General features: G+C 38.2%; 1 protein-coding gene across 8 annotated transcripts in view; it reads left to right on the forward strand.

Moving 5' to 3' along the window:
• The window catches only part of IDE (insulin degrading enzyme), a 105439-nt gene that overhangs the window by 61783 nt on the left and 15691 nt on the right, over positions 1 to 27965 (forward strand). For 7 of the 8 annotated variants that reach the window (XM_044420678.1, XM_044420676.1, XM_044420679.1 and 4 more), the window contains 12 exons: positions 2866 to 2969; positions 5972 to 6074; positions 6648 to 6770; positions 7266 to 7348; positions 14293 to 14437; positions 17099 to 17209; positions 17782 to 17902; positions 21059 to 21150; positions 23527 to 23638; positions 25229 to 25396; positions 26034 to 26306; positions 26852 to 26913. In XM_044420678.1, the coding sequence (XP_044276613.1) occupies positions 2866 to 2969; positions 5972 to 6074; positions 6648 to 6770; positions 7266 to 7348; positions 14293 to 14437; positions 17099 to 17209; positions 17782 to 17902; positions 21059 to 21150; positions 23527 to 23638; positions 25229 to 25396; positions 26034 to 26306; positions 26852 to 26913 (1497 nt within the window). Of the gene's footprint in view, positions 1 to 2865; positions 2970 to 5971; positions 6075 to 6647; positions 6771 to 7265; positions 7349 to 14292; positions 14438 to 14900; positions 15046 to 17098; positions 17210 to 17781; positions 17903 to 21058; positions 21151 to 23526; positions 23639 to 25228; positions 25397 to 26033; positions 26307 to 26851; positions 26914 to 27965 lie in introns of all 8 variants that reach the window. The other variant, XM_044420673.1, reaches the window with a different exon arrangement.

The raw sequence follows: 27965 nt of genomic DNA on the forward strand, positions 1-27965 counted from the left end.
AAAAAGAGTACAAGATGGGTGGGAAATCTTGAAGAAGTAGATTCTTGAAGCATAACTACGAACAATTCCATCAAGAAAAAAGTGTAGAAGACAGCAGAGGTAGCCCATGTGGCTCCACAAAAAGTTAAGTGACAGCCTGAAAGGAAAAAAAGAACATGTACAGGAAGTGGAAGCAAGGCCTGGCCATGAAGGAAGAAGAGAAAGAAAGAGCAAGGAATTGCAGGAGCAGCTTCAGGAAGGCTAAAGCTGGAAATGAACTGAGAATAGCAAGGGGTGCTAAGAACAAGAGAGCATTCTTCAGATACATCTAGAACAAAAGGCATGAGAAAGAGAAGGTTGTTCAGCTATTTAAAGTGGATGGCAGAGTGATAACAAATGACAAAGAAAAGGCAGAGGCGCTCAATTCCTACTTCACCTCAGTCTTCTCCCACAGGAAACTCTACAAGCAAGAGGAAGTACATGCTGGAAGTGATAGATGGCAGCCCAAGATGGACAGACAAATGGTCAAGGAATGCCTAGATGAAATAAGCACATTCAAATTTCCAGGGGCCGATGAACTCCATCCCAGAGTCATAAAAGAGCCAGCGGAGGAACTTTCAGAAGCACTGGCTATTATCTTTGATAAATCTTGGGAAACAGGAGAAGTGCCTGATGACTGGAGAAGGGAACAATGAACCTTGGAGCTACAGACCAGTTAGTGTGACATCAATCCCTGGAAAAATTTTGGAGCAAATTATTAAAAAATCAGTCTGCAATCATCCTGAAGAAAATGCAGTGCTTAATAGAAGCCAACATGGATTTATCAAAAATAAATCCTGGGCAACTAATTTAATCTCATTTTTTGACGGGGTAACATTCCAAATGGACAGAGGGAACACTGTGGACATAATCCACCTTGACCTTAGCAAAGTTTTTGACGTTGTGCCACAGGACATTCTGATAAGCAAATTAGCAAAAACTGAACTAGATAGAAAAACTATTAGCTGGATCCAAAATTTGCTGCTAAATCAGACACAAAGAGTACTCATCAATGGTACCTTCTCAAATTGAATGGGGTGCCACAGGGTTCATTTCTGGGCCCAGCGCTCTTCAACATCTTTATTAATGGATGAGGAAGTACAAGGCAAGAGAATCAAATTTGCAGACGATACCAAACTGGATGGAATAGTGAATACCCTAGAAGACAGAATGAAGATCCAGAACAGAAGTAACTGTGGTTACTAACTTGGATTTTATTATTTCAAATTGTCAGATCCTCTGGTGTTTTGCTTTATTCTACTTGTTTTTTATTGTAAGCCATCCCAAGACGCTAGTGGTGGACAGGTTACTATTCTATGATTCTAGATGACACAACAACCCACTGTGCTTAAAGTGAACCCCATAGCAGCCCATGGATTCTTATTATAGTTAGTTTGAAAAATACTATCCCCAGTGGGTAAGGTACCCTTGTGTTTGTATGACACAGCAGCAACCTACAGATTTTTCTTCATTGATTAACCAGTCACAGTGCTATGTGAACCTGGGCAATGACCTTTTTGGGACAACAAGAAAACTCTCTTGTTATCATAGATGGTTTGTTGTGTGTGTGTGACTAAGGGCAGCTTCACCAAACATGACTTGTTTTGTCAAACTAAGTAATTGCCAATGCTCATGGCTTGTTCCGGGGTTGTTGTCACCCGTGCTGGGTTATTATGTTCTCTATACTTGGACATCAAAACCCACCATGGGTGAGTCCCAATACCCAAGGAGCCGCTTGGTGAGAGTGGCAAAAATCTTGTGCTGCTCTTGACAAGTGGCTGCCAGGTGTGCTTTGCTGACTGCAGCCTTCAAATTGCCCAAACAGCACTTGGGGGCTGCTGGAAGAAATTTTCCTCTGCTCTAGTGGCACTGAGAGGCCATCCTTGCTGGCAACCTGAGAGGAGATCTCTCTAGCCACTGGTCAAAATGGTTGGGATTAACTTCTTCTTGACAAAGGGCCTGGGCCTACTCAGCATGGCAGAGCAGACAATAGTAGTGACTGTTGGAGAAGTCTACTCTTGGCCAGGCAGTGGGAGAAGGTGAGGGTGCCCACTTTGCTCAGTGGCTGTGATAGGACCTCAAGGACAGGCAGCAGTGCCAAGGGATTGGAGACCCTTGCCTCCTGCCTGATGATTTCCTGGGGGTGCTGCTTCATGTCCTGCTGATGAGCACATAGGTGCTCAGCTCCAGGGTGCCTTTCAGCTAATCACCTGGAGTGGCATGAGGCCACCAGCACCATGGACTCTCTGCAGTGTGCCCTGCCCACTCCTGCTGAGAAGCACGAAGATGCTCAGTTCCTGGGTGCCTTTGTGCTCATCAGCTGGAGTAGTATGGGGCCACAGGATGGGCCAGCAGCCTTATGAGAGTTTGTCACAATTATGCCTGTGCCGCTGTTTGGATGTGGACTGGGGGAGCAACAGGGGGTTCCAAGTGGCAAGAGGGCCACAGAACAAGGTGTAGGGAGCCACATGTGATCTGCGGACTGTGTGTTGGAGTACCCCGAGTTAGGGCATAATTGATAGGATTGTGCCCTTGACAATTCTGTTTGAACTCTTGGAACTAAGTTTTTTGAGATATTACCAAATTGGTATGTTTAGTGATTGCTTATTTCTGTTCACTACAAAAACATATCCTCCAGGGGTCACCATTTACTGCATTTTATCCTGTATATTGATTGTGTTGGGATTCTTAGGATAGATTGCTTTTCTTCTAAACTGTTAATAGCATTGTTAAATGACAGTTATCTGTTCTGTGCAATCTTAGTAATTGTAATACTATCTCTTTAAAGTATTATACAGAAAAGTTTTACTTTTTTATTTAGACTAAGAATATAATGTTTTATTTTAGCACTATCCCATAGAAGAAGTTCTTGCTGCTGAATATTTACTTGAAGAATTTAGGCCTGATTTAATAGAAATGGTTTTGGATAAACTGAGACCTGAAAATGTCCGGTAAGCTATTTTGATACATCCTGGTGTATTTTACTGATTCTGATTGAAACACTGTGCTGTTTAACGCTGTTAATAAACTGCATCAAATCCACAATTAACAAACACACCCAGAACTATTTTTAGCAGCTACTTATGTTTACACATTTTGTGCAAAGAAAAATACTTAGCATAGCATGATTGTGAAAAATGGAGGGGGAGCACTAGCTAATTATCTTAGGAATCAACAATATAACATTTAGACAATTCATAATATTTATACAGTTCAAAGCATGATTCTTTTGAATTACCATTCAGCTTTTTAATACTTTATCATAGTTTCGTATCATTATCATTGATTCTTTTGGATGCTTTCATGCGAGGATTCAATTCAAGCCATGATTTAGAAGGCTGAAAATAAGCAGTGGGCTCCTCTTCCCCTCTGGCATGCCCCCCCCCCCCCCAATTCTCCTTGTGTCCTGCTAACCATGGTTTTCTATGATAACTTGCAAAATATGGTTAGTGCTTGCCCTCTAAATCAGAATTAGAAAACATAATCTGAAGTGAGTGGTATGTAGGGCAGAATTTGCTGCCTTAGGAATTTATGGCAATGATTGTTAATATGGAGTAGGAAAGTATGCGAAAAGCTGTGCCTTGAGTGGAAAAGAAGGGTGCCTGTTCTAGTTCTGAAATTCAATCGAATTTAGTCCAACAATTCTACCGGAGCAAACATAGGTGTGTGTGAAATCATTCTTTGCTATGTTGTTTTTCTTGAGCATCATTGCAGATGAAGTAATTCATCAAAGTATGTTCCTGTGATTATAGTTTCCCCCCAGTCATACCAGAACTTATATGAGAACATCAGGACACTTGATGTTTTCCCCTTAGTTGTGTCAGTCTTATTAATCTTTTTTACATATCTGTCCTGTGCCTTGTATGATTACTTTTTGCAGAGAAAAAATATAATTGTTTACCAGAAACAGAAAAGTCATTTTTAAAATTAGTGATTAGTGAATTTATATATGGGATTCAATTTATATTAATCTTCATGTTATGGTATGGTAGTTTAGACATTTTAGTTCCACAATTCATGTTATGATGGGCTGCCAGCCACTGTGTACATAATTCACTTTTTGCTGAACTCATGATTCTGCAGGAGTTCATGCTTAAAAACACTTAGATAAGCATTGTACTTTCAATGACAATGACAGAATTGTTACTATAGAAACTAATTTCAAAGAGAAATAAAGGTTCCTTTGTACTAGTGTTCTATGCCATGTGTTTCTACATGTGAAAGAAAGCAATGTAGGATGCTTCATTTCTAGCACAAAATCTTCCATCTTGAGATATTATTTGGCATCCACAAACAAGATTATATGAAAAAAATCTAGTTTTGTTTCTGGTTCAGCTGTAGCCATTGTTTTAAGGTTTTGCTTCTACTAAATATTCAAATCAATAAGTGTTCCATGGATTTAACTGTTGTGTATTCTAATTAACTACCAGTTGCCTTTGAGATGGAGAACAGGGTTGATGGTAAACATTTCCCTTCATGAATAATTGGCCATAGATATGCTAATTACACTTACTATTTTGCATTCAATTTTCCTCCTTTTCAACTGGAAAAATCAGCAGCAGTTCTTTTACTATGGAAATATTTGTTAACTATTATTATTATTCTTATTAATTTCATTTCTATTCCACCCCATAGCCACTGCTCTCTGGGTGGTTTACAACAAGGTATAAAATAAAATAATGCAAATAAAATAAAACAACACTACTAAAATAATTAAAATTAATTTAAAATACGAACTCACATTTTAGTCAGTATGAAACGCTGAAATCCGTTAAAATCTGTTGTTTTAGATATGCAGATGCAGAAAGCATGACTAGGAAAGTACATTTTGTTTTCTATTCTTTGTAAGAATAGAAAACTTTGTAAGGCCTGTTCTTTTCCTTTCTTTCTTCAGATATCTGTTCAGAAATGCTAGAGAGTGAATTCAGGAGCAGCTTTATTATATTATGTAAATGTCTAAGTGGTAGAATAGAAAATTCAAGAACAGTAATATTTTAAATGAATTGTCAAACTGTATTCAGTTTTCAGTGATAATTTCCAGTGTTGAATATATATTGGCTCTTACTCTCTCAGTCTTTTTAACAAACCAGTTGATAAAGCAAATAGTTATATTATTACAAATAATTATGATTAAATAATTAGCCTTCTAATGTGTGTATATCTTGGTATTTTATTATACACGCTGCATACTTTCTTACAAATGTAGAGTTTTCCTTTTTTAAGAATTATAATTTAATATTTATAATTTCAACTTGAGAGTTAGACATATTTCTCTTAATTAAATTAGAATATCATAGATGCAAGAACCAAATATAAGTGCCATATGAGCACCTTACTTAATTTCTTCCAGCCCCCAAGCATTTGCTGGGAGTGCCTTCCCTCTTTGCTCAAATAAGGGCCAGAGAGGCTGGTTGGACACTGCTACTGGAAGATACTCCAAGCAACTTCCAGCAGCAATGCAAAACATTCCCACCTTCCTGTCCTGCTTTCACAGAAATACTCTGATAGAAAGAACAGGTAGTATGCCTTCACCTCCTGTTTCCTGTAAGGATTGTTGGTAAAGCCCATTCTGAGTAGCCAGAGCTTCAAGAGATAGCTAACCCAGGTGTGAAATGCCTATGAGCTGGCCTGTCTTCCAAGGCATTATCATTTTTAATTTTATGTATTTTTTCTGTAGTCAAGAACATAAAATTAATGACTAACCATGGATTGATTTTTTTCATGTTCAGTGGAATTTGAAGGGAATGCAGTTTCCTATATCTGAATTTAAATGTATAAAATGCTTTCTAGATAATATTGCAAGTTCAAAGCATTAATTCTTACATTGCATTTTTTCTACTGGGGACAAGGGGTCTATTAACACAACTTTATTGTGATCAAGTTTAAATGTTTGTATAAGTGTTCAACATGGGGAGAAGCTTGTGTATTAATTATGTTCTGATCTTATTTTTAGGGTTGCAGTAGTATCTAAGTCTTTTCAAGGAAAAACTGATAGAACAGAACAATGGTATGGAACCCAATACAAGCAAGAAGCAATTTCTAGTGAAGTCATCAAGGTGTGCTGAGAAAATTGCTAGTGTCTCATTCTTGAAACCCTCCCCAAATATGTTCATACTTTTCACTGTTGTGAAAGAAGATTTTTTCAACTCAAAACATAGCTATTATTGAATATTGATCAAATCAAAGAAAATTAAGCCTAACTCTGTTGTCAAAAAATGGTCAATTCCATTCAAATAACTTGGATTATTAACAGCCTTATTACAATGAGTTGAAATACTGCATTAAATATTTTCCCTCTTTAAAAAGCCATTTGATAATTCCCCATTAAAACAATTTATTTTAATAATTTGTTTCGATGAATTGAAAATTATTAGTTCTGTCAACCTGACTGTGGCTGCAGCATGTAAACTAGTGGTTAGACAACAGGTGTGCTATATTTTCTACAACATGTGGATAAAAAGAAAATTTAAATGCTTTAACCAAACTCTGAAAAATCATGTATATCAACAAATGCAGTACATTAGTAACATTATTTTAAATTGTTGTCCTGAAATTTGAAAAAGTAAAATTGGGACATTGGTTTCATTGAATAAATTGAATGTTAACAAAAATACTTTTTCTTTACATAGAGATGGCAAAATGCTGATCTGAATGGGAAATTCAAGCTCCCAGTAAAGAATGAATTTATTCCTTGTAATTTTGAAATTGTACCTTTAGAGAAGGATGCAACACAGTACCCTACTCTCATAAAGGTAAGTATGGATCTTCTATATTTAGTAATAGTACATGGAATTTCTGCAATATATACCATTATTTTCTCAGGGATTTTTGAAATATTAAGTCTGTTGTGCATACTTCCCACTATCTCCATAAACACTGTATGAAAGGACAACTTGAGACATTATAGAAAATGGATATCTTTGCATTCCACCCATATTTCCATCTACTTTTTAGGCCTGCACCACCTAGGTGCACTTGAATTGGGGCAAAGGAAAAAAGATTGAAAGATTAACTTATTTAGTCAAAACCAAGCCCTTTGTAGTACAGCTTGAGTAATATTCTAAAAATAGGTGGTAAAGTAACTTATGATACCCTATTTAAAAACCTATGAAATGTGTTTTACACAGGTGCTACAGCCATACTCTTGGAATGAGTCTATATATTTAAAAGCATATAATGGATTAAGATAGTCAACATATACTTTTGTGATATAATGTAAGAGAAATTTATGTTTTCTTAAAAAACAGGATACTGCCATGAGCAAGCTATGGTTCAAGCAAGATGATAAATTTTTCCTGCCCAAAGCCTGTCTCAACTTTGAATTTTTCAGGTATGCATATATTTTTGTCTTTAAAATGTGCCATACTAAATGGAGGCTGTTTTTTATTTAAGGAAGCATTTAAATCATTTTAGATATACACAGGGTAACTCTATTTGTATATTTTACATTTCCTGTACTTTATGTCTTGATGTGGACAAGGTCCTTGGACAAGTACGTCCTACCACCTGTTTACTTGACCCTTGCCCTTCATGGCTGCTGACCAAAGCCAAACATGGGATAGGTTCCTGGATCCTAGAGGCTATTAACGCCTCTCTGAGGGACGGCCAGGTACCCACTCCTTTAAAGGAGGCAGTAATCAGGCCTGTCCTAACGAAGGTGTCTCTGGATCCAGAGATGGCCACCAGTTGTAGACCGGTGGCCAACATCCCGTTTCTGGACAAGGTGCTTGAGTGGGTGGTGGCCGGACAACTCCAGGCACTCTTGAAGGAAATGGATCATCTCGACCCATTTCAATCTGGTTTCAGGCCCAGCTACAGAATGGAAACTACCTTGGTTGCCCTGTATGATGACCTGTGCAGGGAGAGGGACAGGGGGAGTGTGTCCCTGTTGGTTCTCCTGGACCTCTCAGCGGCTTTCGATACCATCAACCATGGTATCCTTTGGATGGCTGGCTGGGCTAGGAATTGGCGGCACTGCTCTGCGGTGGTTCCACTCCTACTTGTCTGGCCAATACCCAAAGGTGGTGCTGGGAGATTATGGCTCTGTGCCATGGCAACAGGTAATTCTGTTTTGTGTGTACATTTCATATACTTGGATCATTCAGCCAGACCCAGGGCAGAGATGCAACAGCCTTGCCTACCTTCTGAAAAGTCTTCCTGTTATATGTAATGTTGGGACACTCATTTCCAAATTTGGATTGACTAATACAAGTTTTCTTTTTTAATGAGGAAGATACTATTTTTCCAGGCCCAATTTGGAAACTGCACTGTGCTCCCTGTTTGATGCCAGAAACTTCAAATGCATGCATGTACATACACCACCAATGAATCCCTGAGCCTTGGTCCATCACACACCCCAATCCTAGCTGAGACAGATTTCACAACAGCTAGACTGCCTCTCTGCTAGGCTTCCATTCTCCATGGTGCATAGAATGATGAAACAAGAGTCTTCCAGGCTCCACAATATTGGGTTGTATACTTTTCCCAGGATTCTGTATTCAGCAGAGATGCTCTGGAACCCAATCCAACATGTTAAGCTGTAGTTGACCTTACTCACTTTCTGAGCTGAAGAACTTCTTAGACGAAGTGACTATTTCATAATGAAATGTTATTATCTGAAGAAATTTGTATGATAAATCAGGTAAACACAAACTCTTGCATATTAAAGAACAAGCATGCATAACAATGGAAAGCTGTCAGCATGAGCTTAGCATAAAATGAATAACTTCAGTGTTTACATTTAAACCAATGTCTAATAACAAGCAAATTTTCTATTCACATGCTTCCTATAAAATCAAAATGGGAGCAAGATACTGTTTAGTTAGTGAATGAATTTGGTTATAATACTTCAATATTTAGAAAAAATATAGTGGAGAGCAATTGGATCATAAAATATTACAAAATGTTTATGTATTAAGGTAAATGCTTTTTTCAGAACTTTGGTCTTTTTCTTGAGTCATGCTTTTAACTTGAAAAGTTTCCATTAAAAGTGTTCTTCTTTGTGGTCTTTGTGCAACTGAGTCAACTTTGTTTTCAGCTTCTCTTTTATCCCTTTGTTACAAGAAGAGCAGAAGTAGGAAAGATTACGGAGATACCAGTTGGAGTGGGAATAGAATAGAAAAGAAAGAAAAATAGTTGTTCTTTGTGCTCTCTGTGCATCACACATATGGGCTCTGCACTTGCGCAGTGCCTGTAGTTGGAAGAATTTTCCTAGCTAAGCTCAATTTTTGGTGGGAGCCCCTCCCCCTCTCCCTCTTGTATAAATAAGGTGGGCTCCCATAGTTTTCCCCAGTTCCTTTCTGACTGCTGTTTTGAATACCTTGGGTTCCTAGCTTTCTTATATTTTAATTCAGCTTCAAGAACTTTCCAAACTCCTTTAACTATTTTTCCAAAGTCTCTTAACGTTCTATTTTATCTCCTCTTCAATTTCATCCCCATGTTTTATTACCTTAATTCCCCCACAAAAATAATTTTTAAAAACCCTTCTATTGGTTTTCCTGTTTTCCACTTAGCCCCCTTTTTCTTTCTTTTCTCCAATGGCACTCCAGACAGCTTTTTGGAAATTTGTTCTCTGTGGTATAAAAGTGCTCTCCACGGATGGGCATTCCCTTTGCCTCTTTTGCCTCAGGGAAGACTACCAGATAGATTATTTCCCTCAGTGCCAGGTCCACAAGAATAGGGTGGAATGCCTGAAGACCAAAATGAGGAGCCACGCACTCATGGCTGTACAGTTGCTCACCACAAAACCTGATGATCATCCATTGACCTTCCAAGCTTCTGCCTCCTGTCTCACTCCATCAACAGCTGCTGGGGCTCCACCTGCAAAAACCCAGCATTCATGTGATGAGAAGCTGAAGAAGCAACCTAAAAAAAATCACATGAAATGGTGGAGGAATCTAAGATAGTGTCCGGAAAGGGCAAAGAAATGTCCTCCAAATGGACCAGACACCACTCACTATTGGTGCTATTGGTATAAAATCAATCACCTGTTCTGCCAGTGTCCACCAGCTATTGCATCCAAGCTGGCCCCACAAACAGGGTTGCTGCCAATGCTACCACAGGTCTCAACACCAGCTCTTCCATTGGGCTCCATGGTATGAGTGGAACTGACTACATCTCATTCATTTTCCAAAGAGGAGATATGGGCTATACCACCCTGTACCCATGTGAGTCTACCACCTCTATCTCCATCCGGATCAGTTTGTTCCTGGCATGGGACCCAACAACTACCTGCACTGCTCTCCTATGCAGCCACTGGACCAATATATATTCCTCTATTGCTAGCTCCATCTCACTGCTCTTCCCATCGGCTGACGGAAAGGCCCAGGATCCCACCACTGACTTAAGAACAGGATCTGTCCTGGGCCCCTGTTCCACCACTGGGACCATACCATCCAGCTACCCATAGGAACAGAGAAGTTTCAAGCACCACTACAATTGGGAGCCATCTGCACTCTGTCCCAAAGAGCTGGGGGCTTGGTTCCTCCAACTCTTGCACTGATCCCAGCTGCTGCATCACCAGTTCATTGTTCCACCATGGTTCCTATGTCCCAGTCAACTGTCTATCTCAGTCTGTCATCTCACCAGATTGCAGACAGGACAGACCTTCATCACCATCTAATTGTTCTTGGACCCCGCTGACTATACCTGTGATCTGCCTTCACTCTGTCATGACCCAATGCCAGCTTCACCAGACACAGACGAACACAGTGTGCAAAGCCTTCTGCTCTTGTGCCAGCGTCAGTCAAGGATTGCTGGGCAATGTGTTCCTTTGGTCATGGAACAGAACACTCTTCTACCTTTTTTCACTCTTCCCGCTACTTACAAAAGTTCTGGCCAAGATCTGCAGGGAAAACACCAACTGCATTCTAATGACATCTCAGTGGCCCCACCAACCATGGTTCTCCAACCTTCTCCACATGTCAAACTAGGAATTCACTCGCCTCCCACAGACAGTCAACATCATTTCCTGGAATCAGGGCATTCTTTACCCAGAATTCATGTACCTTCAATTGACGGCAAGGCAGATCCTCTACTGAACCAGAACCAAGGATTCCATCCCAAAATCCAATCAATTCTAGATGCAGCCTTGAGGCAAATAAAAAACGTTCATGCTCCTCTAAATGGAATGCTTTTGGAACCTTCACTCAGAGAGAGTCCTTCACCCCGCAACAAATCTTGACCTTCCTACATTGACTGCATGCCAAAGGACTTCAGCCTACATCAGTTAAATGCTACCTATCTGCCATCTCATAATTTCATGGAATGGTAAATGATTTCTCTAATTTCTTACATCCTCTATCCAGATAGTTCCTAAAAGCTCTACATAACCTGAACCTACCCATCCTATCTGTTGTACTGGGATAGAGCCTATCTGTAGTGCTCCAAGCACTAATAAAACTTCCATTTAAACCCTGGTCACCATAGACTTGCACCTTCTCTCCTGGAGGATAACCTTTCTAGTAGCATTCACCTTGGCCAGGAGAGCAAGTGAACTGTGCAGTCAATGTATAGAACTTCCACTTCTTGTTTTTCACAAAGACAAGGCAAATCTCCAACCGGATCAGACATTCCTACCAACAGTTCCCTCCCAATTGCAGCTAAACAAAGACATTGTCTTACCAGTCTACTTCCTGATACCACCTGCTCTTGTTGAATTAGCTCTAGACACACTTGATGTTTGTCAAGTCCTAGCCTTTTCTTGGTCCTGTACTGAATTGTTCCGCTGTTCTCCAAAGCCGTTTGTCTCCTACAGCGAATAATCTGGAGGTAAACCCATCAGTTCTCAGCAGCTCACTGGATTGTAGATTATTAAACTGGCATGCCAACCCGCAGGTCTCCAGCCTCCACAACAACCAAGGGTGCATTCAACCAAAGCAGTGGTGACTTTCACTGCACTCCATGCTGGCATTCCCTTACAAGACCTCTGCCAAGCAGCAACTGGTCTATATCAGTGGTTTTCAACCTTTTTATAGTCGGGGACCAGCAAAAATAGGAACATTATTTTGGGGACCACTGAGGCAGAAATAAAAAGTAGTATGTACATAATATGTATTAGTTTTTAAATATAGTATCAAAAAGGAAAATTCTCAAGATAACCGGAAACTGAACAGTAAAAATGCTAATAAAAGAATAAAATATTGAAATTAAATGTAATTGAACACAACCGAAATTGAATATAAATATGCAATTCAAATAAGGCTTCTATGAAATCTGCTGTTGCTTCTTTTCAGGAATACTTGATCAAACATTTACAATAGCAAAATACAAAATCAATATTTGCTCATAGCCAATACAAATTAAAATACATTATTAACAGCAGAGCAATACAAAATCAAACCAAGTTACTGAATACAATAATATTCGTAATGTTAAATAGTGAAATACAAGGAAACCCATCTACTCAAACTCCCATACTGGCAGAGAATCACTTTCAGCACAATCCTGCCTCAGCATTTCCCTTCCCAGGAGAAAACACAGCAGAGAAAGGAAAAGGCCCAGTTTTTGTGGCCCCACCCAAAGGGTGGACCTGCATGGTGCAGTTCCCAGCTGGCTTCCTCCCCAACCTCCATGGAGGAAGAGGTGAGGAATCAGTAGTGAGAGCACAGCTAGTTCTGTGCTGGTCCTGGTGAGTGAGATGCTGCTGGTGTGTGCGTGCATGACAGTGGCTCTTTCATGAACTGGTAGAAAATGCCAGTGGAGTGGTGCTGGTCAGACCAACAGTTGAAAACCACTGGGCTATACCTTTGACTTTTGTATTCCATTACTGGCTTGACATCTGTGCCATACAGGACTGTTCCTTTGAGAGGATTATGATTGTCACATTTGACCTTAAATCTAAGAAAAGAATTGCATAGCCTAGTACATAGTAGCCCCATGGTTCTTCCAGTCAACACATGGTTGCATGATCCATGAGAGGTCACTGTATATTTAGTTTACTAAGCACCTTCCAGTGTTTCCTTGCAACTGCTGCTGTTCTGGCAAATTGACCTCTCCCCTTGTGTCATCTTCCCTATAGGTTGTCCTTCTGGCAGCTATCCTCTTCTATAGGATGGCCCCATTTGGATCTTCTACATGGACTGCACAGGCATAACGTGCCAGCTGGAACAGCAGTAGCATGCTGCTATCATTAGACAATTAGCGGCTGTAGAGGGCTACCTAATTAAGAAAATATTTGGTTGGATAGATACCTTGCCTGTTGATCAGTATAGTGTTAGTCTTGATTTCTTTAGGAACCCATATATATATTTCAACATAATCCTATGCATGCTTGCACAGAAGTAAGTCCTACAATGTTCAGTGGGGTTTTTTATTAGTATAATAATTAAGTCACCATAATAATTTAAAGTGAGTATATTTTCAGAAGATTACCTCAAAAGATGTGTGAATAAAAATGCTATATCCTATTTTAATCTGCTATTTCTTAAAAATTGAAAAGATGCAAATTATATAGTATTAACAGCATGCTGCTCTTTGAAGTATTGATGAATCTCAGAATCGTGTTTTCTGCTTGATTATGCTGAATAATGTGTATTGAATATGATTTATCTTTCACAGAGGAATATTCAGTAAAACTTTTCTTGTGAAGAATCAGTATTGACAGTTTAGTATTTCTCTGTATCTGTAGATAGTAGAACATGCTGTGTATAAATTGTTTCCAATCTTAATCTGGTTTGTCAACTTTGGTATACTGGTATTAAGCAGTATTGTTGAAACATGACTTGAGTCTTTGAGTTGTCTTTATAAGCCTGTGTAGGCTACTATGCTTCCTTGAAGATTACAAAATATGTTTTCATATTTTTCTTCCTAAAGTAGCAAGTGACAATGGCTTGGAAACAAAACAAAACCTACAACTATTTTTGACTCTGCATTCACCAGATGTGTTCAGTGAAGTTTCATCCTGATGGCACACAATTTAAATGAGACACTATCTTGCCTTTAGACACACTGATTAATCTACTGTGTACTGGTGTTAGCTTCTTTAAAAATGATTTGTTTTAAAATCTGTATTATTTCCTATATCAAACACAAAATGGGCTAAAATTCTGTTATGGTAATGGTTTAAGCAGCACAGTTAATATGCTTGGTATATGTCTGTCTCTGTCTATATTTATTTAATCTGTATTTTCCATTTCCTGTGTGTTTGTATGTCATTCTAAACTCATAATATGATGTACCTAAATTATTTTTAACTACACCATTGTATCCAGTATGGAGGATCAAGCAGAATTAAGTAACTGTGTCAGACATTTTACTTTCAACATTTTCTTCCAGCCCATTTGCTTACGTGGATCCCTTACATTGTAACATGGCCTATTTGTATCTTGAGCTACTCAAAGACTCCCTCAACGAGTATGCATATGCAGCAGAACTAGCTGGCTTGAACTATGATCTCCAAGATACCATCTATGGGATGTATGTAAGTACACAGATCAAGGAGAATCTTAAAAGCCTTAAATTTACTTCCACTGATCAGGGAACAAGAAAACTTGATTTTCTGGAAGCATTTTTTTAAAATGGCTTTTCCAGGATTTAATTATTTTAGTTCCTTTTTCTGCCTTAATTTTTAACTATACTTTGAATTTTAAGTTCAAATTTTTCTAAGTCTCAACATTTCATATCCAGAAATGTTTTGCTGCATTTTACATCATTCATCAGTTTCAAAAATTTACTTTAAAAAAAATCAGCCCTAATTGGAATTTAGATTTTGCTACTACACTTTCTAGTGAAAAAAAAAACCTATTCACAATATTTTCAGTGTTTCATTCCGAACAATACTGGTTATGAGGCTGCATATACATACTCTTCAGTCATGTTTCTTCGTCCATTACTGTATTACTGCCTGAGGTATCAAAGCATCCTTTTTTTTTTCTTTTTGTTAGTCGCTACCTTTATGCTGACCCTCTCCATTGCAACATGACATACCTGTTTATCAGGTTATTGAAGGATGATTTAAAAGAGTATACATATGCAGCACGCCTCTCAGGTTTGGTGTATGCCATTGCATCAGGAATGAATGCAATACTTGTAAGTAAGAAGGGGAAAAAACAGGAAGAAATGAGATGGCTTGAGATTTAAATGCCGCTTGGAAAAATGCTGGCTTCCTCATATCTAAACAAAACAGCTGCTGGTTTGTGTTCTCTTGCATCTCTCTCATAATTGGAAAAAACATGCAGTTTTATAACTATTTATTGAATGGTTTGGCTAAAACTGGAACGCTTTTGAGACTGTATAGTATGCCTAAATTGTGTTTCTGATTTGCATACAGTAATCTTTCAAAAATGTTATTTAAAAGTAGAAGTTTGTGGGCTATCATCCACTTAGATTGTGATGTATACTAAAAACAAAAAACAAAAAACCAAACAACCCAAACCACCACATGGCATAAAAGACGAATATATTTTTGAGGCATGATCTTATGTAGGCTAGATTCTACACTGTTAGATGTATGCTACTAAATCCTACTAATTGCATTATTGGCTTTGAAACAACTGCATGTTAAAACCAAGGTGATGATTGCAAAAATAAATCTGTCCTTTCTTTTGTAAAGAAAATATTAAATCCTGATACCTAATATAGACATTCCTCTTTAGATAAGAGCTGTCACAAATCTGCGTGTCTTTTTTAGGAATTGCCTTAATTTTCTGATAAAATAGGATACCTCTAAAGAACATGATGTGGATGGAGTGACTTGAAGGTTTTCGTGCTCAAACTGATTACAAAAACACAAGCATGATTTTAATAGAAAATTTTGCAAACTTTTTGTTTACACACACACACACACACACACACACACATTCTGCCATTTTTTCATCCTTAAGGATTACATAGCATTTTCAGGCAGCCTTCCTCCAGAAGCAGATCTACTTTGTTTCAGCAAGAGTGTGGCATTGGCTATCGGGCAGTCTAGAAATCTAAGAAATAAATATGCTGTAAACGCAACATCTTGCATTGTAATTACAAGTTTTTTATTACCTTTAAAAGAAAAATAAAGCAGATGTCTTCAGTCTGCAACCTAGCACCTAGTCAACATGAGTCCAAGTTGATTCTAATTTCTTGAGTCATCTAGCATGATTGCTTTCTCTTTTTTTCTATCAACAATTACATATTTATCTTAGGAATCTAGTTATCCAGAGATTCTGCTTCTGTTCTGTTAAATGCTATATAAGCATTCTCATCTTTCTCTGTGTACAGTAAATAACGAGTGTGTAAAGCAGAGTTAATGTAATATTAAAATAGTCTGCATATCTATAAAAGAGAGCTTGGTATGAGGGCATATGTATATGATATACCCACTTACGCAGTAACATGAACTTCATGTTAATATATTAAATATTTGTGATACCCTGATTTTCTTAAGAAAAATATTATAAATCTTGTGCTTTAGAAAGTATGGAACAGAACTCATGTTATACTTGCTATAGATTTTGAGATCTTTAAGTTCTTTTATTCTATATTTGGAAAAAGTATGTTCATTATTTCACTTAGCCTAGACAGTGTGGTATAGTGGTTAGAATGTTGGGCAGGGAATCAGGAGATCTGGTTCTAATCCTCCTTCAAGCATGGAGCTCACTGGGTGACTTAGAGCCAGTCACATACTCTCAGGCTAACCTACCTCAGTTGTTGTAGTGAGGATAAAATGAAGAGAAGAAGCCACCTTGTCTTCCTTGCAAGAGGAAGAAAGGTGGGATATAAATGTGATGTAATTAAAAAATAATATTTTTAGTACTTTTTCCTCTTTTTCTGTCTCCCTTCCCCCAAAATTATCACACTGATTTTCCTGAAAATAGAGATTTGGTCATCTTTCTTTCTTAACATTTGGACAACATTCTTTCTTTGCTTTGCAGAATGGAACAATACTTGGTTTTTATTGTAATTTCACATCCATAATATTTACCTTAATAAACATTTACATCTTGAGAAAAAGTAAAGCAGTAGATTTCCATACCACAGAGGAAAAACATTAGAATTTTGTTGAAATTTGACAGAATATTTCCCAGTGCTGATGGAAGATCTAGAATTATAGTTGAAAATGGAATACTTCAAACATAGACACATCCTATTTATTTTCCTTGTATAGCTTTCTGTAAAAGGTTATAATGACAAGCAGCATATCCTACTGAAGAAGATTATTGAGAAAATGGCCACATTTGAGATTGATGAAAAACGATTTGAAATTATCAAAGAGGCGGTAAGCCATCTGGGAGTTCTATTTTTACCTTTATACCTTACCATTTTTCTCCTTTAATTTTTTGTTGTTAGGGATGCATTTATGTATTGATTGCTATTGCTTAATAAAATTTACATAAATTAGAATGGCAAGTATCCCACCCTATTGAGATAGCAAAGATCTGTACACTGAATATTCTTTCATTGGAGCATTATGAGCCCAAAGTTTCAAATCTCTTCTGTCAAAATGTGCAAAATGTAGAATGGGTGAACCTGTAAATAGTGCTGAATAGGAACGGACTTGGGTTGCAAACCTATGCTCACTTGATAATAAGCTGCATTAAAACAATAGCACATGCTAGAGTAAACATGTGCAATGGTAAAATGTTGTAAGGGTATAGTTCTATGCATGATTAGACAGAAGAAAGTTCTTAGCCTTCTCCAGCCAGGCAAGCTAACCATGGTTCCCTTTTAACAAGGAATTACAGTTTCAAATCAGTGTGGGTGTTTGCATATAGGCAATATGGTTTAATATGGTTTATTGCAAAGTTTCATTTTTTAACTATCATATGATTCTTGCCTTAACCTTGATAGTACATGAGATCACTTAACAACTTCCGAGCTGAGCAGCCACACCAGCATGCTATGTATTATCTTCGGCTATTAATGACAGAAGTTGCTTGGACCAAAGATGAATTAAAAGAAGCTTTAGATGGTAAGGGCTTTGCAAATGAGTTGCATTTGCTACTTAAGTTTAACTGCTTCTAATTTAAATTTGTTCTAAATGTATAATTAAAATTGTCTTTCGTTAGTCAAATGCTCCTTGTCTGAACTGAACCTATAATTTCATCTCATCCTTGAATAGATTTAGAGATAGAATAGCTTTGATAGGTCCTATAACTGCCAGCATTCTTCAGCCAGCTGTAGAACTTTTTCTGCCCAAGCACTCATAGGATTGTGCCCTTAATGTTTCTGTCCTATGAAATGTTTGGAGATTTTCAGTAATTAGATTGACTTGCAGATGGTTGGAAAACCTAGTAAATATTTAATGCTGTGAACGCCTCTGATTTAGCAACCAAATCTAGAATTTAGGTAATTCTTAATGATGATCATTTCTTGCAGAAGATAAATTAACAAAGTGTTAAGCACCTAGTGAAGCATCACTAAGAAAGTTTAATAAAATCATAAAAATGCTAATTAAAATATAAAATTCTATTGATGCGGTACCAAATCTTTACAAGGTTTAGCAGTATCTATATGGACCATGTCTTCTTCATAAAGAATGATAGTTTGATAAATGAATGAAATGCCTTTGTATTTGTAGAAAAGGCCAGTCATCATTATATATTAAATTGGATTGTGTTGTATTGAGTTCTCTGACTGTACCAATAAAAAACTACAGTGGTTCTTCATGGTCTCTTTGCATCACACATATGGGCTCTGTGCCTGTGCAGTACCTGTTGTCGGAAAGATTTCCAAGCCAGAGTCGTTCTGATTAGGAACCCTTTCCCTCCCTTCCCCTGGTATATCTAAGAGGTATATCCTGCCAGTTTTGAGCTCCCACTGAGACTCAACATCATCTATTGGGACTGAGGGAGGATCCTGCACCTGGACACTGGCATTCTCTGTCTCATGGCATGGAGTATTAATTGGTAGACCCAAAGGTTCCACTCTGTCCCAAGATACAGGAGGTCCTGGATGTAGCCATGCAGTCGAATAGAAGGCTCTTCTATGGTGCTAAATTGCCGTTACCACCTTTGCCCAACAGGAAGCCTTCAATCCATACCAGACATCCATCCACTAAATCCTTGGCTTCCTCCACATGCTACACACCAGAGGACTGAAAGTATCCCTCATCAAGGTTTACCAGTGGTACTGTTCCATGTAGCAGTCGACAGCTTCTCAGTCTTCATGTACCCATTGTCCTCCCATCGATTCATAAAAGGTTTGCAGGACCTTCACCTGCACTGCTGGTCATTTGGGCCAGGATGGAACTTACCAAAGGTTCTGCAGGCTCTCACAAAGCCACTCTTTTAGCTACTGGCCACTGTGGACTTGGGTCTTCTCTCTTGGAAGGTGACTTTTCATGTCAGCTAAGCAGATGAGTGAACGTTGCACTTTCCACATTGTGCCATCCATCAACCTTTCCTGTTTTTCCACAAGGACAAGGTGGTCCTGCAACCCAAAACATTGTTCCTCCCAAAAGTTGTGCCACCATTCCATAAGAATTTGAACAAAGTTTTGCTGGCTTTTTTTCTGATGCCATCGGACCTGGTAGAAGCTGCCTTGTACATGCTTGGACGTTTGCAGGGCATTGCTGTTCTATCAGTCCCCAGTCCCCTACCAGCTCCTCCGGCTGGTCCCAGAGACTGTTCATGTTTTATGGCAAATGATCCAAAAAAGCTGGTTAGCCCTAAAAGACTTGCACATTGGGTAGTCAAGACCATCATGCTAGTCTACCAGCTGTCCAGATGTCAGCTTCCTGAGCAACCCAGAACTCACTCTTATCAGAGCGATAGGGACTTCTACAGTGTTGCATGCTGACATCACACTGCAGGACCTCTGCAGACCAGCAACATGGTTTACTGCATTGACATTCATCCAGCACTACCATCCAACTCAATATCTGCACCAGGCAAGATTGCTCCTTCCGCAGAATGGCCCTATCAGCAGTTCTCTGCTGCACACCTTTGTCTTCAGGTAAACTTGCTAGTCACCCATATGTGTGATGCACAGAGACCATGAAGAAGAAAGGTTGCTTACCTGTAACTATTGTTCTACCACTAGCAGAAAAGGATGGGAGCCTTTCCTAGATATACCAGGGGAAAGGAGAGGAGAGATTCCTAGCAGAAATAGTCTAGCTTGAAAATCTTCTTGACAACAGGCCCCACACAGATTGAGAGCCCATATGTATGAATGCACAGATGACTACTCGAAGTATTTTTTACCACAGAAAATGCCTGCCTTTCTTTCCATATTCATTCTACTTGCTGGCAGTGATGACAGCTTCTACTCATACAGTTGTTGTCTGCTACTGATCCATATGCCTGAGCACAGATAGGAAGGAAGACATTTCCTTCATTGGTCCATCCCTTTCCCTTCCAGCATTTTTTCTCCACAAGCCACATGTTTAGTCTTGGCATCACACTACCCTCTCTATGGTGCTAGTGAGTCTGAATTATCCCTCTGTTTGTTTGTTTTTCTTCAGATCAATCATTCAGTTGGAAACAAATTCACACTACACTCAAAACAGTATTTTTGTGTGACTGGTTGATTGGACTGGTTATTCATCAGAATGCACATACATTCAGAGCAAAATAGCGTGTGTGCTTTCAGATATAAATTTTAACCCTTGTTTGCAGGTCATAGAAGGGTAACCTTAACACAGGTATATATTAAAGTTTAATTTCAAGCTGACCATTGACCATAAAAACTGCCATTTAGAAATAATAGCAAAGATGATTGAAATGCCTCACAGGAGAATGTTAAAACTGATGTACTTTCTGTAATTAACCACTTAAGTTTTATCTTTAGCCACCACCTGAGTGGCTATTACTATTTTTGAGTGTTGATTTGAGTTTAGCTTGATTGCAGTGCAGTATAATCTTTTCCCCCCTTTCCTTTCTTGTTTTTTAATCCTGGAATCTGGGTCACACAATATATGAATTCTAAGCAAGGCAAACTGCAGTGAGCCCAGCTATTTCGTCTTGGAAACTTTCCCAACATGAATGTTTGCAAAGAAAACACCCACTCTCTTTGGGTGATGATCCTATTTTTTCTTGAAGAAAAGCATTATATTTTAGGATGATATAGGGTTTTTCCCCTAAATGGAAAAAATGATTGATTTAAAATTTCCAAATATCTGTTGTAGATGTCACTCTTCCCCGCCTCAAGGCCTTTATTTCTCAGCTGTTGTCAAGGTTACACATTGAAGCACTTCTCCATGGCAATATAACAAAACAGGTTAGTTCTTATGGTTTTCTCCCCTGGCAGAGGCAAATCTGTATTTGTACTTACAGTCAAGGGTTTACTTAAGTTTTCCTTTCTATTAGTCTATATTGGGGGAGGGAGGTCACTTTTAAAATCTTCTTACTGTCAAATAGTTTTTCTGAAGGCTCTTTTTACAAGTTTCTTTGTTCATTATCACTGTTACTATCTATGTCTGCAAAAATGTGTAAAACATAATATGGGAAACAAGTATACCATAAATGGGAATGTTACCTAACTGATAAGAAGTCAGCAAAAGATAGGTATGTATCCTATTGCATTTGCTTGCAGTAGGTGCTCAGTGACTTCTGATTTGCTTATTATGCTTGCATTTGTGGTTAAGTCTTACTTGATTATGTGACAGTTTCCTTTTGCCTAGAATAATTCACCCTATAAACCCCACGTATTTCAGAGTAAAACTCATAGAAAATAATGGGACTTGTGGATAAAGTTAAATCCTATGCTGTGGGACAATTTGAACTGCATACCGTATTATGCATTCTTAATTCAGTAAGCCTGAAAAAATAATGACTCCAGCCAGGACACTCTATGCCATGGGACTGGTGAGCAGGCTTGGGGAGTGATGAGGAGGACTGCTGCACTGCACTTTAAGACCTGATGTTACTACAACTGCCCACCCTATCTTCCAGCTTTCTGCATAGCCCCAACATAGTCCATCAGTGCAGAGTGCCTGCACCTGGCCTGGCGATCCAGCAGCCTCCTTCTCAGCATAAAGGCAGGCCTGATGCTGGGTAGCAGGTCACCCCAGCAGGAGCACCCCCAAGGGGGATGCCACTGAAGGGGCACACCCATTTGTTTTGCCCCTTTGGGATGCCGTGAGGGTGCCCTTCCATTTATCCCTCACCTTCCTCTGCTGATGTGGCCAAGGCCTGGAACTGTGCCTGGGAGGGAGGGAGGGAGGGAGTGGGGCCAAGTGGGGAGATGGTGGGAGTCCCACTCAGCATAGTGACAGGTGGAGGGAGGTATGGTGCTGAGAGGAAGACTGCCCAAGTAAGGGGAACACAGCTCAACAGTTAGTGGCTGTGCTGCGTTCTGGTCTTCCTTCCACCCACAGGTTTGATAATTGCCATGCCAGCCTGCCCTTAGGTCTCTGGATGCTTCTTTTAAATGCAAGATCAGTACAAAATAAAACATGCCTCATCCATGATTTAATTGGTAATCTGGAGAGCAATGTAAAGTTGGTTTCCTTCTATACCAGCCAGTGTCATGAGGCCATCTTACATATTTGCTCAAAGTAACAGGAGTTAATTGACTATTTATGTTGGAGGGAAGAAGCCTGATATAATGGGAAGAAGAGTATAGTATGTATGTGGAAAAACCTTCAAGTACTAAATTTGTAGAAAAAGTGCACAGACAACTGTTCACAGAAAGAAATAAAAGGGAAAATGCAGATGGTTCTCACCACATCCAGTACCCTAAGTCAACGCCTCCCTAAGTGTTGAAACACAGTTTCAATCACCTGGTTTAACGAGGTGAGAGATCTTTACCTAGAGAGTCAGGAAAGTGAATGGTATAAAGTGATACTGCTGCACAAACAGCAAATGCCACCTCCTCCTCCTCTACTTCAGGGTTGTAAAGCCCTTTCACTATCTCTAGAAACTGACTTCTTCATGGGTTTGATCTCAAAGTCACTTTGAATTAAAACAAGCACTGAATAAAAAACTTTACAATAATGAGTAACACATTTACATTATGTGTAAGGAATCATAGTAAGAAGCTTTTAAAAACAAAAAGTCTTATCAAGTTGTATTCAAAATTAAATAGTTCAGTCCAAACAGAATGAAAGCTTTTAAAAGCTAGCTTTTATTTAAAAAATAACAAACTCGCCAAGTTATTTAAAAGGCTGTATTCAAGATGTCCAAATTCAGATGTCGACTACTAGGGCAGAATAACCAATTTGCAGTTAGGAGAATCTCATTTAAAATGTGTTTAAAAGTCAAATGCAGAAAGTCAAAATTGGGATCTCCCATCACACGATGAAATCAATCCAGGCTGAGAATATTGAGGAGGGATCAACTTGGCAAATGTCTAGTAAGGGAAGAGAACTACAGACTATTTAGTGTCATGTACTAAGAAGCAGAGGTCAGAGATCAGATATGCAACATGTTTTTGGTTTTGTTTTTAGATAGTTTAGGGGATTTTTAAAGCACTCAAAAATAATACAGGAATAAATTGGGACAGGAATGAATAATGGCATGTGTTTGTTGCTTTCCATTACATGTACTTAACTCTTTTCCATTTCTGATATTGCCATTTCCTAAATCACTGTTCTATGTGTTACAAAATGGAGAATTAATGAATAAAAGCTGCAATGAATTTATTCTCTTGTAGGCTGCATTAGGAGTTATGCAGATGGTTGAAGACACTCTGATTGAGCATGCTCATACAAAGCCCCTGCTTCCTAGCCAGCTAGTAAGATACAGAGAAGTACAGTTGCCTGATAGTAAGTCTTCCTTCTGGATTTAAGTTACAAACTTCTCATTTAAATATGCAATGTATGGTGTATAAAACTTGAAATAATTCAGGGCAAATATCCTTTCACTCATCTCCAATTTGTTTTTAGAAGCTGACTTGACTTCAGCAATATTGCAAAATGATTTGCTTGCAAAAATAACTTTGTTCTGTGATGTGAATCATTTTGTGTGCAGTATCCAGCATTATTGAATACAATGCAGCATAACTATGCAGTGAAATGCTATAATTTGCATTTGAGTTTCAAATAAATATCCAGACTTTATTCATAGGTCACCAAGATAATGCAGTCCAAGGCTGTAAAACTGATAGCAACATGTAGAGAAATGCAGATTGGCAAACTTTAGACCATTTGAGCACTAGCTGCTAATGTCCAAATTGGAACTTCTGCTTATGAACCATTAATTGGCACCGATTAAGGCATTTATGCATCTAATCAACAGATATTGCCAGAAGCTAAAGTCCTTCATTCATGAATTAAAGCAGTGGTTCCCAATCTTTTTTCACTTGCGTGTCCCTTGGCAGCCTATTTCTGTAACTTGTACCCTTTATATTAGCAAAATATTTCTAATTAATATAGTTGCTGTTATTTCAAATTTTTATGTTGTAACTGTAAATAAAATATCCCAGTACTGGACTAAAAGACAATGGAACAATATGTTGAAGAGACAGTGCATATATTCAAAACTCAAAAGATAGAATGAATTTAAGTAAATATATCACAGATTACATAAAAATTACATTAATATGTTACATTTGTTAGTTTATTAATAATATTTAGTAATTAATGATTATTAATACAAGTTTATAGTATTAGTTTAATATTAGTTTATTAATATTAGTTTAGTATTAGTTTATTAATAATAATTAATAATAAACTAAAACATTGAAAATGTTTATGTTTTGAAATAATATTTATAAAACAGAACAAATATTTTATACACAACATATGTTTAGTGTGATCCTTGAGCTTGTTTTGAGGCACATAGTTTTTAAAAATCAGGTTCAACTGATGTCAGATACAGTCTTAAATGTGGTACTGCATTCAGCTTACTACAGTATTTATTTTTTTATAAAGGTATAAGAAGAGAAAGGCTTCTCAATCAGCTCAGTATTTGTAAATGGCAAAAGAAATTTAAGAGCCTTGTCAGAACGGCACTTTTCCTGAGGTCAAATAACAAAGAAAACCTGCTCTGAATCGTTATAACATTCAATTAATTTCACACCTTTTGATTTGTATCCCATCTTACACTGCTGATGTATGTGCCTTTTTCTGCCATTATTTGATTTTTTTTTTCATGTACTCCTAATGTCCTGGTTCATACTCCTGGGGGTACACATAGCCTGGGCTGGAATCACTGGATTAAAGGAACCATGGCTAAAAATAGTATTTCATTTCAATCCATGGAACTGCATATATATATTAAATGAGATTTATTTAGTGTTCTGCACTAGTGTACATTGGACAGAGTATGTACATCATTCAGCTCAAATTCTGCCTGTGATAAAAAGTGTTCATTATCTTTCAAAAATAACTTGTACATCTTTTGTGTTTTTGTAGGAGGTTGGTTTGTCTATCAACAGAAGAATGAAGTTCATAATAATTGTGGCATTGAAATCTATTATCAAACAGATATGCAAAGTACTTCAGAGAATATGTTTTTGGAGCTCTTTTGTCAAATAATCTCAGAGCCTTGCTTCAATACTTTACGTACTAAAGAACAGTTAGGTAAGCTTTAACTTTACTCCGTAGACAATGCATAACCTTGAATTGTTATGAGAAGCAGGTTCCTTTTCTGCTTTTCACTAAGAATCTCACCTGTAGATGAGCTGATGCTATTTAAAAAAAAAAAAATGACCAGTGATCTTCTCTGTGTGTGTGTGTGTGTGTGTGAGTGCGTGTGCACGTGCACGTGCATGCGCACACAGCTAACTAATGAGTTCAAATAGGCTTTTCCCTAAGCCACCTCCACAAAGCCCTATTTGGGGCCTTCTGCTAGACACCACCAGCAAGAGCACAACCAGTGGTAGCTTTCTGCCGACTGACCCTTTGGTTCTACAGTGACAGAGTCTGTCCCCTCCAGAAACAGAACTCCTTCCCAACTCCTCTTCCAGGCGACATAATGCGGGTAGGATTGCCCAAGGTTAATTATGAATGTCTAAATGGGATTGAACAATGTTAGTTATGATTAAAAAATACAAGGTTTGTTATGAATATCACAATGCCTGTTCACTTGTTGTGAGAATATGAGGAGACAAATACGAGAACGTAATGTTCAAAGGCAGAATTCAAGGAAGGAAATACAAATCTTTTCTTTCTCTTTTGATTACAGTTACTAATAGGCTGAATTTATTTTTTTTCTAAGGTTATATTGTGTTCAGTGGTCCGCGACGGGCTAATGGTATCCAAGGTCTGAGATTTATCATCCAGTCAGAAAAACCACCACACTACTTGGAGAGCAGGGTTGAAGCTTTTTTAAAAACCATGGAGAAGTGTATAGAAGACATGTCAGAAGAAGCCTTTCAGAAGCATATCCAGGCTTTAGCAATTCGTCGCCTTGAGAAACCAAAGAAGCTGTCTGCTGAGTCTGCAAAATACTGGGGAGAAATAATTTCCCAGCAATATAACTTTGACAGAGGTAAGAATAGCTGAACTGTACCCAAAGTGAAAAAGTAAAATTTCTAGATAAAGGAACAACTCAGACCACCTGAAGTGTCCACCATGCATAATAAAATAATAATATTAAATAGGGTCAAAAGGGTCAAATTTAATAGGGCCAATATTCAGTAGGATCAAAGGCATAATTCTGGAGTACTGCATGTAACTATTTTCAAAATATTTATTTACTTGCCCCAGTTAGGCCACATTCCTTGCCTGAAACTTGCCCTGCATGGATTCATATTTGATTACTGATGTGGTACATACCAGTTTATATTTGTGAAAGAGTGGATTGTGTATTGCAGAAACCCTAGTCCTCTCCCTTTCCCTCAGGCTTAGAAAAAAGAGGTTTGATGCATACCTGGAAGTCCTGATCCATTGACTGTAGTTACACCGTAGAAATGTTGCATGTACACAAGCATTGACCTTCTAAGATAGAAATAGCTCCAATGGCAAACATGCTGAGATGTTACTAAACATATGGATTGCATGGTTAAATTATTTTTATAATCATTTTTCATTCAGATAACATAGAAGTGGCATTTCTCAAAACTCTCACTAAGGATGATATAATGCACTTTTATAAGGTAAGTTGTACATAATATTTATTATTGGTCTTTTTGGAGCTTTTCCTATTGACTTTAGGGCAATATATTTATAATGCATATAATGCAATAAGGCCCATTATATGCCTTTTCAAATGTGCCTGTTATAAATGCCTATCTGAATTCTATTTGAATTCAGGTAGACTAAGTATAAAAATGTTAGGTTGCATACTTGACTAGTTGACTGCACATTAATAACATTTTTGAATATTTTAAGTTTTTGCTTTTAATCCAAATTATTTTGTTCAAGATAAAAATATTTCCTGATTAATTTTCAGTCACTCAACAGAATTACATTTACATTGTATTTATGCAATAGCAACTTTTTTCCTCTTGTGAGAAACCCAGCATGGCTTACCTAGCTCCATTTTATTCTCACAACAACAACTCTGTGAGGTTGGTTAGGCTGAGAATGAGTGACTGACTCAAAATCACCCAGTAAACCTCAAGGCTGAGTGGGGACTAGAACCCAGATCTACCAGGCCTCCAGTCCAGCACTCCTACCACCACACCACACTAGCTCCTTGTTCTTGCACTCACTCTCCCTCTCTCCTTCTCAACGACCCTACATATGTTTTGGTCTCTAGTTATGCACCTAAATACTTTTCAGAAGTGAGAGGTAGATAAGAACTCTACCCTTAGTTGTTTAACCAGCTGCTGCAAGGCACATAGTCACCTTGAAGACATATCTGCAGCCAGGATTAAGTACTGCAGCTGACATTGGGTAGGTTCCCACATGACAACATCTTCCCTAGAAATCAGCAACAGTGGATTAGCTGTTCTGCAAATAATCCATGACGAGCCTGACAGATAATTGAACTCCCTGTGAGTTCTTTGCTCCCTCCCTCTTCATTCCCTTCTTCCAGGTAATATCCCAGGAGACACTGTGACAGGACCAAGTAATCTCTCTTCCTACTGCAACTGAGAACTGTTTCTGGCTCACTGCTTTTGTGTGTTTTAAACTTTCTTTTTCAGAGGTTGTGAAAGGCAGCTGTCAAGCCACATGTTCTAGCCAAAACATGCCTATTGTTCTG

Source organism: Varanus komodoensis, unplaced genomic scaffold (genome assembly GCF_004798865.1).
Source record: "Varanus komodoensis strain SLA01 unplaced genomic scaffold, ASM479886v1 scaffold11, whole genome shotgun sequence".
In the NCBI taxonomy this organism is placed as follows: Eukaryota; Metazoa; Chordata; class Lepidosauria; order Squamata; family Varanidae; genus Varanus; species Varanus komodoensis.